At 52.9% G+C, this 15,007-nt stretch overlaps 1 protein-coding gene across 2 annotated transcripts; it reads left to right on the plus strand.

Annotated features, from left to right (window-relative positions):
* The first annotated feature begins 1,369 nt into the window (after positions 1 to 1,369).
* GRM6 (glutamate metabotropic receptor 6) lies at positions 1,370 to 14,497 on the plus strand. Of its 2 annotated transcripts, none has more exons than XM_039880272.1 (10): positions 1,370 to 2,366; positions 4,830 to 5,046; positions 5,369 to 5,504; positions 6,126 to 6,280; positions 7,345 to 7,485; positions 7,588 to 7,788; positions 9,447 to 9,592; positions 9,686 to 10,309; positions 11,335 to 11,646; positions 12,397 to 14,497. In XM_039880272.1, exons 1-10 carry the CDS (start codon positions 1,851 to 1,853, stop codon positions 12,592 to 12,594), a joined length of 2,646 nt encoding a protein of 881 aa, XP_039736206.1. In that variant the 5' UTR covers positions 1,370 to 1,850; the 3' UTR covers positions 12,595 to 14,497. The 2 variants fall into 2 exon arrangements, with proteins under 2 accessions (XP_039736206.1, XP_039736204.1); XM_039880270.1 differs by having other exon boundaries at positions 1,370 to 1,517; positions 1,748 to 2,366; positions 11,335 to 12,477.
* The last annotated feature ends 510 nt before the right edge of the window (positions 14,498 to 15,007 follow it).

Consider the following 15,007-nt stretch of genomic DNA (forward strand, 5'->3'; position numbering starts at 1 on the left):
GGTCCATCCTGTGCTCAGGAGCCAGAGGGATGCTTTGATCCTGTGTGTGAGGAACCTGCTTCAGGATGTCAGCAGTGGCCCTGTCTGACCAGTCCTGAGTGGGGAAGGGCTGGAAATGGGCTGTGAGCCCAGCTGCTGGCTCATCAGCCTCAAGCATTAGGTTTGTACAGATCTGTGCAATGTCAAGTACCAGCTTAGTGCCTTATCCTTTCCAACTTGGGAAGTGGGGAGAGATCACACTTGACCAAGGTTTCCTGACTCCCACCCAGCCTCTGTCAGAGAGAGGTACCTGGACGGCTCCGGAAACAGGACTATTGGGGCCCTTGGATGTGGTGAGGGAAGATAGAAGAGTGACATGGCTTTTGTTTGCTCCCACTGCCAGCTTTGACCAAATCCCTGTGGCTGCCCTAATCCACCCTGTCTAATGGAGCTCAAGCCAGCTCAGGCCCCGCAGGACAAGCCTGCTAATCCCTAGTGCTAAGAGCTCACCACCTGTCTCCAGGATGCCCTCTGCTCTCAGAGAGCCAAATCAGGGCCTCAGACAGAGCTGATGGTAAGTGTCTTCGCCAACTTCCCTCACCTCTGGCCCTCAACGATGAGATGGGTAGAGTCAGGTACAGAGCCTCACATGGTGTGAGTCACCACTTCAGACCCCAGAGCCCAGGAGGGCTTGCAAAGGACCACAGGAGCAATCCTTGAGTGACCCTGCATCAGCTGCCGGAGGTGGGGCTGTGAGCTGTAAGGCACACTGGCCCTGTTCCCTCTCCATCACAGGCCATGCGGGCTGATGGTTTCACACCAATCTGGGTGCCAATCCTGATGCTGACACTTGCCAACCATGTGACCTTGGGCAAGTCACTTGACTCCTTAAGTCTCTATTTCCCCATCTGCAAAATGGGGCTGATGATAAAAGTCTCTCCTTTGCAGGGTTGTTGTGAGTGTGCTAGGCAGGGTCCTTGTTGACATTAAAGATTGGCTTGCTGCCCAGCCCCCGTCTCCCAGTCACTCAACTCACAGTTTGTGCTCCTTTCTCCCTGCACTCAAGGGGTTCCCGCAGAGTTCTGCAAGGAAACAGCTGGGGAGTACGTTAGGAAGCTGGAGTCAAGAGACTGGTGGCCACAAAGGAGAGGGAGACAGAGACAGAGAAAGGGTGAGACAGAGAGAGACAAAGAGAAAGAGACAGCGAGAAGAGAGGAGAGAGTGAAGATAGAGACAGAGCTAGAGAGAAACAGACAAAGAGACCAAGAGACAGGACAGAGCGTATGTATCAGAGACAGCCCAGGAGAGACAGCCAGACAGTCAGGTCACACACACACATCCGAACACGGAGGAAACAGGCCCAGGGAGCTGGAGGGGAGAAGATGTGAGAGAGCCAGTCTGCGCACACCGCGCTCAGGAGGGGTTCCCCCGCCCTCAGAGCGGACTCTCATCCCTTCCCCACAATCCTTAAATCCTCTCTCGATAGGGCTCTCTGCATCTGTCACCGCCGCTTCCTGACTCGACAGCGGCTGGAGCAGGTGAGCGTGGCTACAGAGCGAGCCTGGGTGTGCGTGGGGGATGGGCCCCAGGTAGAGTGGCCCAGGACTGTCGGGGAAGGGAGGGGCTGGCGCGTTGGAGACAGTAGTCGGGCAGGGGTAAGGTTCAGAGAGTGTCGAGAGCGAGGGGAAAGCCCGAGAAGGTGGCGGAGTTGCTGTCCCACCTCTTCTCTGACTCAGCCAACATTTATTGCGCGACCCCCTCTCCCTAGGCCCGGGGCTCCAGTTCCCCCAGTTGTCGCTGGCCAAGCTCTCAGAGTGTTCTTCGGTCCTGTTCTCCTCCCCGCCGGGTCTCCTCCCGCAGCCGGCGAGCCGATGGCCCCTCCCCGGAGCACCTTGGAGCCGCCGTCGCTGGCGCTGCTGCTGCCGCCGCTGCTGGTGCTGATACTGGCGCACGCGGGCGCAGCAGGCGCAGCGGGCTCGGTGCGCCTGGCGGGCGGCCTCACGCTGGGCGGGCTGTTCCCTGTGCACGCGCGGGGAGCGGCGGGCAGGGCGTGCGGGGCGCTGAAGAAGGAGCAGGGCGTGCACCGACTGGAAGCCATGCTGTATGCGCTGGACCGCGTCAACGCCGACCCCGAGCTGCTGCCCGGCGTGCGCCTGGGTGCGCGGCTGCTGGACACCTGCTCGCGGGACACCTACGCGCTGGAGCAGGCACTCAGCTTCGTGCAGGCACTGATCCGCGGCCGCGGCGACCGCGACGAAGCGGCGGTGCGCTGCCCGGGCGGCGTTCCCCCGCTACCCGCCGCGCCCCCCGAGCGCGTGGTGGCTGTCGTGGGCGCCTCGGCCAGCTCCGTCTCCATCATGGTCGCCAACGTCCTGCGCCTGTTTGCGGTGAGGGCCACGGGACGCGTTCGTTGTCCAACCCCTCTCTCCTGCCCTCGCCCTGAGGTCTTGTGTCCTTGCAGAAATCATTCTTGTTCATAAACGGCTACTTCAAAGAAAGCCTGGGCGTCTGGCCAGACGCAGCGGAGTCGGGTGCACCCAGCCTCTCCAGCTCCCTAGCCCGCTGCCGCACGCGCGCAAGGCCCTTTTTGTGAACCAAGGAAACGTGCCTCCTGGGCTGACAGGGCAGTTAGAGTGGACTTTAGCCTCCGTCGCGCTGCTTGTGCCAATGTCCTCGTTTTGGCCACAACTTGCACAACCGTGCACGGAGGTCTGCCCCTTGGCCCTGCGGAGAGCTCTGGGTGACGACGAGCACGTGTTCCCTGAGACCAGGGCACTCCTCCCGGTGGAACAACTGGCAGCTGAAACAGCTGCTGGCTGTTCTGGGTGGTGGGTAGGCCGGTAAGTTCTGGGACCTCGCTCCTCCTTTCATTTAAATTCAATTTCAAAACGTCTATCTCTAGCGATCTCTTAAGGGACCTCTGAAAGAGGTGACATTAGAGTCCCCTTTCTAGAGTGCTCCTCTCCAGCGCCCTGCCCTGTTGGAGATGCTTGGACAAGCCCTGCGAGCCCTCATCTTTGGGGAACTGTCTTCTGTGGGAGGTAGCACCTTCCTTGAGATCTGGGGGGTAGTGATTTAGGGGCCCTAGGAATCAGGGATTTGGGGTCCTTTGGCATTAGATTTTCTGTACACTCACGGCAGCGGGGGGAATTCTGGGACAGTTTTGCTGGAGTTCTGCAAGGTGCGGTTGGCTCTGTTCTTTTGTCTTTCTGAGAGAAGAGGAAGGCTTTGCTTCTGTCTGGCTAGGGGAGGGTCTGGTCCTTCTTGAGTTTATGGGATTCTCCCAGGAGTGGCCTCTGTGTCTACCCAATGGGCACTAGGTGGAAGTTTGCTTTGGGCCCCATTCCATCATGTACATCCACTTCATTCCTCCCATCCCAGTTTCCGCTGGATGGCAGCGTTGGTGCAGAGCATACAGACTCAGAGAGGTACCCAGAGGGGTTGTGTGGCTGCCCTGTGTGTGTGTGCGTGTGGGAGGGAAGGAGGGGGTGTCTTTGTCTCACCAGCCCATGTCTGTTCGCATTTGTGGGCTCTGTCTCCTTCCCTGCCTGCAACTCTGGTTTCTGTCTCTCTCCCTCTAGATCGATGCAGAGATCTCAAACTCAAGGGCTTCAGGGTTGGAGTGGGGACTGTAGCTGAGTGAGCAAGACCCTGTGAGCCCAGGGCCCGCTGCCGCCAGCTCAGCCCAAGACTGAGGTGGTGCTGCATCCCCACATTTTAGACACTGGTTACTAATTCAGACATTGAAATAATAAAATGCAGTGTGCGAAGCATAACCATGAGCCAGATTTGGCTTCCTTGCGGCTTGTTTTGTAATTCCTGGTCCTGAAGCAAGAATGAGAGCTTCTGAATTCACTTCTCAACCACATCCTGGCATTTTAAATGAGGGTCGACCTGCATGGGGAGGCTTTTCTGGAGACAAACAAAGTGTCTGGATTGCCAGAGTACCCACAGTCTCCACTAATTAATTGTACTGCAGCCAGCAGGCCTCTCTCTGCCTCCTTTTCTCTGATTTCCCCTCTTTCTTTGCCTTTCTTTTCCTCTCTCCTGTCCATCCTTCTTCCCTCCTGCCGTACCTTCCCCTTTCCATAGGTCTTCACAGCACTCCTCACTTTCTTTCTGTCTTTCTTAAAGCAACCCCGCTCCCCTAGACCCACCCAGCTCCCTCTTTCCAGAACCATCCCCCTGCCTGACCTCCTCGCCAGCTCTCGCTTGCTGTTTCCTTTGTTACTGTGTCTTTCTCTGTGGTTCTGATTTGCCCCTCTCTCTGCCAGGCCCCTCTTCCAGCTTCCTCAGCCTTCCCCGTCTCCTTTCACACGTACTGCCTGCCTCTCCTGGACCAGCGCGGCCCGTTCATTTCTGGCATCCATCACTCTGACACTCACAGATAAACACAGTTCCCAACAAGCCCCTCCATTAGGCCAGACACAGCTTTGAGTCAAGTGCCCCTGCCCAGCTCCCCTTCCTGCTCTGACCCCTCCTGGGGCTGTCCCCACCCACAGAGATGACCCCTTTGAGTGAACTGGGAAAACTTATCTCCTCTGACAAAGATGTCCCTTTCCAAGGAAGACACAGCCTGAGTCTAGTGGCTGGATTGGCTTCAGGCTGGCTTTGAGCTCCCACCTCCCCTTAGCCCAGACACGCCCTGTGCACCCGTCTATGATGGTCTCTTTCTCTCCCCTGTTCCATCAAACCCAGTCGCAAGGTGCATGTCTTTCCCCACACCTTCCGGCCACTCCAGCTGGTTCTCAGCTCCCTGCTTCAAATCTGCCATGTCCAGAGTCCCTATGGCCCTTCCTTCCAGGGGTCACTGACCCTCTCTCCACAGTCTGGATTTCCTTCCCCTCCAGATCCCCCAGATCAGCTACGCCTCCACGGCCCCTGAGCTCAGTGACTCCACACGCTACGATTTCTTCTCCCGAGTGGTGCCGCCTGACTCCTACCAGGCCCAGGCCATGGTGGACATCGTGCGGGCACTGGGATGGAACTACGTGTCCACATTGGCCTCCGAGGGCAACTACGGCGAGAGCGGGGTCGAGGCCTTTGTACAGATCTCACGTGAGGCTGGTGAGCTGGGGCAAGAGGGTTGGAGGCTCCAGGGAGCCTACAGATGGGTGAGCCAGGGGCCATCAAATGGGGCAGAGCCATGAGGTAGGGGCACTGGGTCCACTGCGGGAGCCTGGATGAAGTTCTCTGTGGATGAGTGCCCCTTCCTTTGGAGGATTCAGCCCCTGCCTCATGTTCTGGCAGGTGGGATCCAGGCTAAGCTTTATCCCTTCAGACCCTGTCCCAGGCCCCTGAGTGATCACACTATACAGCTATGTCCAGTGGAACCCCCAGTGGGTGGGTGGGATGGACGAAAGCTGACTTTGGCCTCCCCGACACCCAGGGGGGGTCTGTATTGCCCAGTCCATCAAGATTCCCAGAGAACCGAAGCCTGGAGAATTCAACAAGGTGATCAGGCGGCTCATGGAGACGCCCAACGCCCGGGGCATCATCATCTTTGCCAATGAGGATGACATCAGGTGGGACAGAGGGCACTTAGGTCACTGTTCCTCAGAGGCTCTCCTCAGGGGCCCTGCCTCCTCACACACTCGCACACGCATATCCTCCCTTTCCACACGCATTCACTCTCTCTCGCTCCCCCTCCTCCCTGCACACTTCTCCTGTTGCCATCTCTGTCTGGTGCCCCTAGAAAATAACCAGGTCCAGTCTAGGTGGAAATGCTCCAAGTCTAGCCAGAGAAACAACACAAAAAAAAATGTCCAGTTTTATAATTCACAGGGTTAGGGGGACGCTGTGGGCAGATCTAAGTACAGAAGACCAGCACCAGGGAAGGAACCCCGGGGGCAGAGCCAGCAGGAGGCTGTGCAAGAGACGGGTGGCCCTGCTCCCTCCCAGGCCACGTGAAGTGGGCACAGTGCAGAGTACAAGAAGGCAGGCCTAGGCCAGAGCCTGGCTGGACCCCCAACGACCCAAGAAGCCCAGGCACATGTTGTAAACACCCTGCACCCCATATTTCCTGATAAATGAGAGTCTACTGAATGATGTGGGATGGGATAGATGAAGAGAGAAGAATGGGAATGGACCCAGGGTGAGTTGGAGGAAGATCTCAGGCCTTTACTCACTCCAGCCATTCCTGCCAGGAGGGTCCTGGAGGCTGCCCGCCAGGCCAACCTGACTGGTCACTTCCTGTGGGTTGGCTCAGACAGCTGGGGAGCTAAGACCTCACCCATCCTGAACCTAGAGGATGTGGCAGTGGGGGCTGTCACCATTCTGCCCAAAAGAGCCTCCATCGATGGTGAGTACAGGGATGCCCACTGCGCCCCTACCCCACTGTCCTTCCCCACCATTTCCTCCTAGGGAACTCATTTTCCCCGTCTGTAAAATCGTGCTGTGATCCAGGTTCCTTCTAGGACTGCCAGGTTCTATGAGTCTGAGATTCTGTCATTACACCCCTCCAAGCAGCATTTGAATGAGCAGGCAAATGAGGAAAAGCACACTCACGACACAGGGCGAAGAACTGTTAATGTTTTTTGTTTGTTTTTTAATTCAACACCTGTTTTCTGGTTCTGCCAAAGGCACTGTGTGACTTGAGGGTGGGTGTGGGAGGGAGAGAAACCAAAGATGGGGGACATACTATCCTGTTGATCAAAGCAATGAGGCTTTCCCCATCTCCCACCCTCTCCCACCATCCCACCTATGACTATCTGGAAGAATCCAGCAGAAATGTTCACTTTACAGCAGTATTGCTCATTTTCTCCGAGCCTGAACTGAAGACACCTTGATGAGAGGCTTCAGGGCTATTTATGAAGCAGGGATCCTTATAATGCTGAGCCCTAACACCCACACTGATGCCTCTTGGGGTGTCCACCCACCCTCACACTCTTTTTTCCATTAGAATGCAAACCACTTGCAACTGAATACATTGGGTAGTTTTAGCAATGGAGGCATTTCATCACAAGACAAGAGTTCTGAAAGAAAGCAACCTCAGATTTGGGGCAATGGGTCAATCATGTTCTCACAGCTTTGAGCTCTCTCCCTGCTTCTGTTTCAACTGTGGTTGCTATGTGTCTTCATGCTTGTAACATCACATTTACAAAGAGGCTGCCGAAGCTCCACCCATTACAGCTTCACAGCAGCATCCTAACCAGGAAAGAAAGGGCAGCATAAGTTTTTTGTGTGGTGAGGCTCTGAGTTTTCATCAGGATTCAAATTCTACCCTGAAGTCCCCAGATGATTTTAACTCATGAGCCAGAAGTTTGTCGCATAGCCACTCCTAGCTGCAAAGTGAGCAAACGGTGAAGGAACACGGGACGTCGGCTGGCTCAGATGGTCGCCACCTTGCTCCCTCCTCCTTCTCAGGATTTGACCAGTACTTCATGACCCGCTCCTTGGAGAACAACCGCAGGAACATCTGGTTTGCGGAGTTCTGGGAAGAGAACTTTAATTGCAAACTGATCAGCTCAGGTACCCAGTCTGACGATTCTACCCGCAAATGCACAGGTGAGAGCTGCCCAGGGTGGCAAGGGAGGCGAGGGAAGAGGTAGGAGGCCAGGTTGGGCATCCGGGGGCCGGGCATACTTCCTCTGGGCATTCCTAGGACAGGTGAGGAACGCATTGGCCGGGACTCCACCTATGAGCAAGAGGGGAAGGTGCAGTTTGTGATCGATGCTGTGTACGCCATTGCCCACGCCCTGCACAGCATGCACCAGGCACTCTGTCCTGGGCACATGGGCCTGTGCCCGGCAATGGAGCCCACTGACGGGCGGACGCTGCTACAGTACATCCGAGCTGTCCGCTTCAATGGTGAGTGGGTAAGAGAGCCCCTACATGAGTGAGGGGAAGCCCACTGGGATGAGTTTTTCTGTGGGACTTGGGATGAGTCAAGATTGAGAGGATGGAGAGGCAGCATGGTCAGGGAGCACCTGGGCCTGTGAGCTGGTTACTTGAGCCAAGTTCTGGGAGCTACTTTTTAATACTCCTCCTTCCCCAGGTGTCAGCATCCCCTGCCCCATCTTGCAAAATTCAGGTGTTAGAGAACTTCTCTGTGACCCCTTATGCCTGGAACCCTTAACAGGTCACACACACAATTCTCGCCTCCACTGCACAGAGCTTGGAGACATCTGGTGTCTCGGGGCACAGGTGGGACGCAAGGCAGACAGTGAAGAGGCACCGCCTACGTTGTGGACATGCTGCCCACTCTGAGTTTCAGGCTTCCCAATGTTGCCGCAGCTGGGCCCTGCGCTGCTTGAGCACAAGACATAAGCTATGTGTGCCCTGGTACTAGCAGAGGGCCTGGCACGTGCTCAGGGCTTCTAAAAAGACCTAAACAGACTTGGCTGTGCTCATGATTTGTGGGTTAACTCTACCCTTCTGGTACAGTTACCATCCTTTATATAATTAAAACTCAGGTCTCCCACCAAATTTTGAGCACCTTCTCTCTGCCAAGCTCTTTGTTAAACAGTGCAAATTAATTCACTCTAGACCAGCTCTCCAAGCTGATAGAACAAGCTTCTAAAAGAAATACAGCCGATTGTTCAAATCAGTACAAATTTTGTGCCAACGCTCAGACCTTTGTGCAACTCTGAACTCATCCTTTTGCTTGGACACTTAAGCTGTCTCTTCCTTTTTAATTGTGGTAACATATACATAGCGTAATATATATTTATCATTCTAACAACGTTTAAGCGTGCAGTTCAGTTGTGTGCAACCCATCTCCAAAAGTCTTTTCATCTTGCAAAACTGAAACTATCTCTGGTTAAACAGCCACTTCCCATTCCCCTCCCCCAGTCCCTGTCTCCCACCATCTACTTTCCCTTCTCTATAATCCAGACTCCTTTAAATACCTCATGTGAGTGGAATCACGCAGTGTTTGTCTTTTTGAGTCTGGCTTATTTTGCTTAGCACAATGTCCTCAAGGTTCATCCATGTTGTACATGTGTCAGAATTTCCTTCCTTTTAAAGGCTGAATAATTTTCCATTGTGTGGATGGACTGCATTTCATTCACTCATTCAACCGCCACTGAGCACCTGGGTTGCTTCCACCTTTTGATTATTGTGAATATGCTGCTGGGAACACAGGTGTAGCAGTATCTCTTTAAGCTCCTGCATTCAGTTCTTTTGGGTCTATACCCAGAAATAGGATTGCTCACGTGGTGGTTTAGTTTTCTGCGGAACTGCCATACCGTTTCCCCCAGTGGCTGCATCAGTTTACATTCCCAGCAGCAATGCATAAGGCTTCCAATTTCTCTGGTTCATGCTGATCCTTGTTATGTTCTGTGGCTTGGACAATGGCATGAGGTGGTACCTGGCTGTGGTTTTGATGGCATTTCCCTGATGACGTTGAGCATCTTTGCATGTACCTGTTGAGCGTGGCCTTTATCCTGGCCGGGCCCCTGGCCTCTCCAGGAGGCTGGCTGAGATGGGTTGGAGAAGTAGCTGAGGATGCCAGGCTCTCCTTCCAGGCAGCGCGGGAACTCCGGTGATGTTCAATGAGAATGGGGATGCGCCTGGCCGGTATGACATCTTCCAGTACCAGGCCACCAACGGCAGTGTGGGCAGCGGAGGCTACCAGGCAGTAGGCCAGTGGGCGGAGACCCTCAGGCTGGATGTGAGTGTCACAGGCTGATCTGGGGGGGGAGGGGATAGGTGGGCCCCCCAGTGCAGGTGGCCTAGGTCACAGGCTCTGTGTCCTGTGTCGCAGGTGGATGCTCTGCAGTGGTTGGGAGACTCCCGGGAGGTGCCACCGTCTCAGTGCAGCCTCCCCTGTGGGCCGGGCGAGCGGAAGAAGATGGTGAAGGGTGTGCCCTGCTGTTGGCACTGTGAGGCCTGTGACGGTTACCGCTTCCAGGTGGACGAGTTCACATGCGAGGCCTGCCCCGGCGACATGCGGCCAACGCCCAACCGCACGGGCTGCCGTGCTACGCCCGTGGTCCGCCTCACCTGGGCCTCGCCCTGGGCTGTCCCTCCCCTCCTGCTGGCCGTGCTGGGCATCACAGCCACCACAACTGTGGTGGCCACCTTCGTGCGGCACAACAACACACCCATCGTGCGGGCCTCGGGCCGTGAGCTCAGCTACGTGCTGCTCACCGGCATCTTCCTCATCTACGCCATCACCTTTCTCATGGTGGCTGAGCCCGGGGCGGCTGTCTGCGCGGCCCGGCGACTCTTCCTCGGCCTGGGCACCACCCTCAGCTATTCTGCCCTATTCACCAAGACCAACCGCATCTACCGCATCTTCGAGCAGGGGAAGCGCTCTGTCACACCCCCGCCCTTCATCAGCCCCACCTCACAGCTCGTCATCACCTTCAGCCTCACCTCCGTGCAGGTGGGTCCCCAGGCTCCTCAGTGATGGGGCCCCTGACCCCCACTTGGAATATCAGAGAGTCACTCTTCTATTTGGTTCGCATGTTTAAAACACACACAGCCTCAGGAGGTAGGGCTCTCCCGTTCTCCTGTGAGAGGGACATCACTTAGGGTAGCCATTTCCCTGCGCCCTCCTGCAAGGGAAGTGGGTCGCCAAGGCAGGGGCACCGGCATCCAGCTGTTTCTTTGTGAAACAGTGAACTTAATACTGTCAACTGAACCCTGAAAGAATTGAAACTCCGTTTTCTCCCTGGTAGGACCTGTATCTGACTCAGATGACCTCCTCAGCTGCCCAGCATCAGCCCACACTCTCACTGCCCTCCATGCAGGGCCTTCCCAGTGTAGGCCGCACTGAGGGTTTTGTTACCCATGATGTCATGACATCTAGTTCAGCAGTTCTCTGGATCTGGAGAAGGAAGGGATCTCCAGGAACTAGGTTTGCCATATTGCCAGATGGGGTCAAGCCAGTGCTCACATTTGCAGAACGGAGATGGTGCTGTCTGCATGGTGGAGTGTGAGCAGACACTGTCTCTGCTGGGCCTGGCCCTTGGTCAGTAGTCCGCACACTGCTCTTCTTCCGAGTTGGCAGCAGGTTCTCACAACAGATATGAGGAGTCCCATTCTGTACATGGAGAAGATGTATTTAGGGTCACGATCCCACCTGCAGTCACTGTACCTTGTAGGGCTCAGTAAATGGCATTAGTAGTGGTTAGACTGCAGGAAGAGAACATCCAGGGGCCCCTTACCCAAGCAGCCCCGATGTTGCCAGCACTTACTTCCACCGTAACCCCTTCTCTCCACTGGACCATGTCACAGGCCTTTGCCAGGTTAGTTCCTTCCCAGATGGCCCTCTCCTCTCCATGGTGCATCTTTCAGGCCTAAGCATCATACCCAGTAGGCCAAGAGCCTCAAGGGATCCTAACCTGCCAGAGATCTCAGTTGGTGGCTAGGCTGAGTGTGTCCCTGACATAGTGCTGGCTCCTGCAGGTGGTGGGAGTGATGGCGTGGCTGGGGGCCCAACCCCCACACAGCGTGATTGACTATGAGGAGCAGCGGACAGTGGATCCGGAGCAAGCCAGAGGGGTACTCAAGTGTGACATGTCAGATCTATCTCTCATTGGCTGCCTTGGCTACAGTCTCCTGCTCATGGTCACATGCACAGTGTATGCCATCAAGGCCCGTGGCGTGCCCGAGACCTTCAATGAGGCCAAGCCCATCGGCTTCACCATGTACACCACCTGCATCATCTGGCTGGCTTTTGTGCCTATCTTCTTTGGCACGGCCCAGTCAGCTGAAAAGGTAATTTGGGGTCTCCTGTTGGTCTCACTACCATATTTGTTTCCTGCATGTCTGCAGAAGGGAAGGGCTTGGTTGTCCCAAGAGCTGGGCCACACATATGAATGACTGCTTGGTTGGTTGACTCATTCATGTACTTAGATAGTTGTTCGTTCATTTGTCTTTCCAGTGTCCCTCCGCTTGTGCATTTGGTCATTCACCTCTTCCTTTGTTCATTCATTCATTTGTTCATCCATGCTTCTAACCATCAATTAACTTTTTATTCAATTACTTCTTCATATACTTTATATCTGCTGATCCATTAATCTATTGGTTCATTTGATTGATCATTATTCATTCATCTATTCATATATATAGTAGACATTTGTTTATTCATCTTTGTCATCCATTTGTTTGCCCATTTACTCCTTTATTCAATCTTGGTTCATTCATTCATTTGTACATTTGAAAACATGTTCATTCATTCATTACCATGCTTTAGTATGTTTTAGGCATCTGGACCCAGCATTTTCCCAGGTGTCACTCTCTGTAAATAAAATACTCTTCCTTCAGTCACTGGTCCACTCAGTGCCATTTCACTCACCTTCCTTCTTGCCTACATGAGAGCCACACTGTGACTACCATTTCTTCATGCCACAGGGCCTTTGCTTATGCAGTTGTCCTTTTCTAAGTGCTCATTCCCAAGGCTATGCGTGGGTGGAGGCGGGAGAGAATAGGCCACAGTCCCACCTGGTCCCTTCCTCCATGGCTCAGATCTACATCCAAACCACCACATTGACTGTGTCCTTGAGCCTGAGTGCATCGGTGTCCCTCGGCATGCTCTATGTACCCAAAACCTACGTCATCCTGTTCCACCCGGAGCAGAACGTGCAGAAGCGGAAGCGGAGCCTCAAGGCGACCTCCACGGTGGCAGCCCCACCCAAGGGCGAGGACACAGAGGCCCCTAAGTAGTGAGATAGTTGTGCCCTCCTCTCTCTTCCTTTCTTTCCCTTGCTTCACAGTGGAAGTTGTGAGGGGTCCAGGCCTGCAGACAGCATCAGAGGAGGGTGTTCATGGAGGCCATCCCAAACAGCATGGGCTGGCCTCCAGAAGGACCTGGACACACGAGCCCATGTTATTCTGCTTTTCTGTGCCTGTCGGCATCACACTTCCTCACTGCACACAAGGCTTTCTACTCATGTCGGGAAATGGCCACCCAGAGACTTGTACTTCTAGAGAGGGACCACACTCACACGCTCTAGTCTGAGGTTGAGAGGTTGCATTGAGACCCTGGGGTTGGCCAGTGTAAGACTTCCACCTGTTTATCAACCACCAGAACTTAGGGACTGGGCAGAGTGCAACAAACCAGAATGAGATGCAGAGCTGGGGTCAGGAGGAGCAGTTTGCACAAGAAGAGACTGTAGGTCTGCACTCCAGACTGAGCAAATTGGGCACAGAGGGATGGAGCCTTGGGAAGAACTATGTGAGGGAAGATGGGCCTGTGGGGATATGGCAGTGAGCAGAGGGACTGGGTGCACCCCAAGATGATTCCTGTGTAAAGGCATTTTCCTTAGAATCTAGTCCCCTAGGATTGGAGCATCTCACACTCAAAGTATGACCTTTTTCCTTTCCCATCTGTACTTCTTTGAATGACCCCTGAAACCTTAAGAAAATCAGATGCATTTGTATGGTGGTGGTGGTGTGAGAATAAACTAACAAGGGTGGCATTTGCCCTCCTCTGATACCTGTTGAAGGACTGTGCCCAGGAGTTCCAGGTTGAGACCAGTGACAGAGAGTTGTGTCCATGGTGAGGGTTAGTTCCAAGTGGATAACATAGGATGGATATAAAAACTCTTCTCCAATACTCTCTGGGAAGTCTTCCCTGAAAGGAGAGCATGAGGCATGGGGAGAAAGATGCTTGCACTGCAGATGCATGGATGCTCATTTTTCGGTAACTTTATTTTTTATAAAAAGCTTGGTTTAAGTGATGGAACTTTATTTCCTTGAGGGTACAATTTAAATTTAAAACTGACTCTTTTTATTTATCAGTGTAAATGCTCTAGCATCTAATGTCTGACACTGATTTTGGAGCTCAACCGTACCATACAACATAGAGACCCTTCCCTGTACAGACTCTCTGGAGCGTAAAGGTTTTGAATTCGGGACTAGGTGTTTTTGTGTTCCTTAAATGAACAGGGCTTCTTGTCAGAGTAATATTTTGGTGCACAGATTCTCCTTCACACATGTTGCATTCCTAGGGTTTGTTTCTCTTCCATGTTAATTATAAATTCACGTTTTGCTGAATGCTTTCCTAAAGTCATTATTTCATGGAGCTTCTTTCCTGAGTGGGTTTTCTGATATATAATGAAGTGTGTTTTCTTGCTGAAGGCTTTTCCATCTTAGTGTTTTGCTAGAGTTTTTCTCCTATATGATTATATGAACTTGTAGAGAGTCAGTGAGCTCTGATCTTCAAATGAAGGTTTTCCTGCATTTACTGTTTTCTTGGTGTTTCTCACACTACGAATTCTCTGATGTGCAATAAGTCTGGGCTTCTAGTTGAAATTTTCCACATTTGTCATATTTTTGTGGTTTTCCCCATTCTAAACTCTATGACTCAGAGTTCAGATGATTTCTTAGTAAAAGCTTTCCCACATTTGGAGGATTCCTCCTCATATGGTCTATGATGTGAGGTTTCTCACTCTGAGTCCTGGCTTCCTGCTGAGGACTTCTACTCACTGCCTACCTTCTTTCCTACCTGCTTCTGATGTGAATTCTCTGATGCACAGTGAGTTCTGTCTTCTTCTTACAGCCTTCTCACATCTGTCTGCAGCATGAACCCATTCTGTCTGCAGTGGCTCTATTCCTAAAGGCATTATCGTATTTAGTACGCTTGTGAATTCTTGAATGCATTCAAAGGTTTGACTACTAGAAGAGGGCTTTTCCACAGTCAGTGTGTACGTAAGGTCTTTCCCTTTGGTCATTTCTTTGATACTCAGTGGGGCTCACAACTCCCTGAAGTTCCTCTGCTATTTGCACGCATAGTTTTGCATTCTCTGATGCCCAATTTATCAATCTGAATTCCTGAATAAAGTTTTTTTTTTTTCAAATATTTGGAATCCATAAGGCATTCTGCCCACATGGTTTCTTTTATGTCGAATAAGAGCTGAGCTCTATTTGTAGGCTTTCTCACATTCGTTGCCCTCGAATGATTTCTCCCCAGTATGAACTTTATGTTCCAGTGGAAATGGGGTTCTGGATTGGAGGCTTTTCCACATGACAATCAGTATTTCTCTCCAGTGTGAGTTTTTTTAATGCAGAGTAAGATTACATTTCGACATAAGCTTTTACTCACCTATTCAATGTGTCCATTGTGTTGCAAGTTGTA

This window comes from Pteropus medius, unplaced genomic scaffold (genome assembly GCF_902729225.1).
Source record: "Pteropus medius unplaced genomic scaffold, Ma_sr-lr_union100, whole genome shotgun sequence".
NCBI classification, from domain to species: Eukaryota; Metazoa; Chordata; class Mammalia; order Chiroptera; family Pteropodidae; genus Pteropus; species Pteropus medius.

What these genes read in the sequence shown, in the direction of transcription:
- GRM6 (XM_039880272.1), top strand. Translation starts at nt 1,851, where the DNA reads ATGGCCCCTCCCCGGAGCACCTTGGAGCCGCCGTCGCTGGCGCTGCTG. An exon ending in ACGTCCTGCGCCTGTTTGCG is followed by an intron (nt 2,367 to 4,829) that starts GTGAGGGCCACG and finishes CTTCCCCTCCAG; the next exon opens with ATCCCCCAGATCAGCTACGC. An exon ending in CCGAGCTGTCCGCTTCAATG is followed by an intron (nt 7,789 to 9,446) that starts GTGAGTGGGTAA and finishes CTCTCCTTCCAG; the next exon opens with GCAGCGCGGGAACTCCGGTG.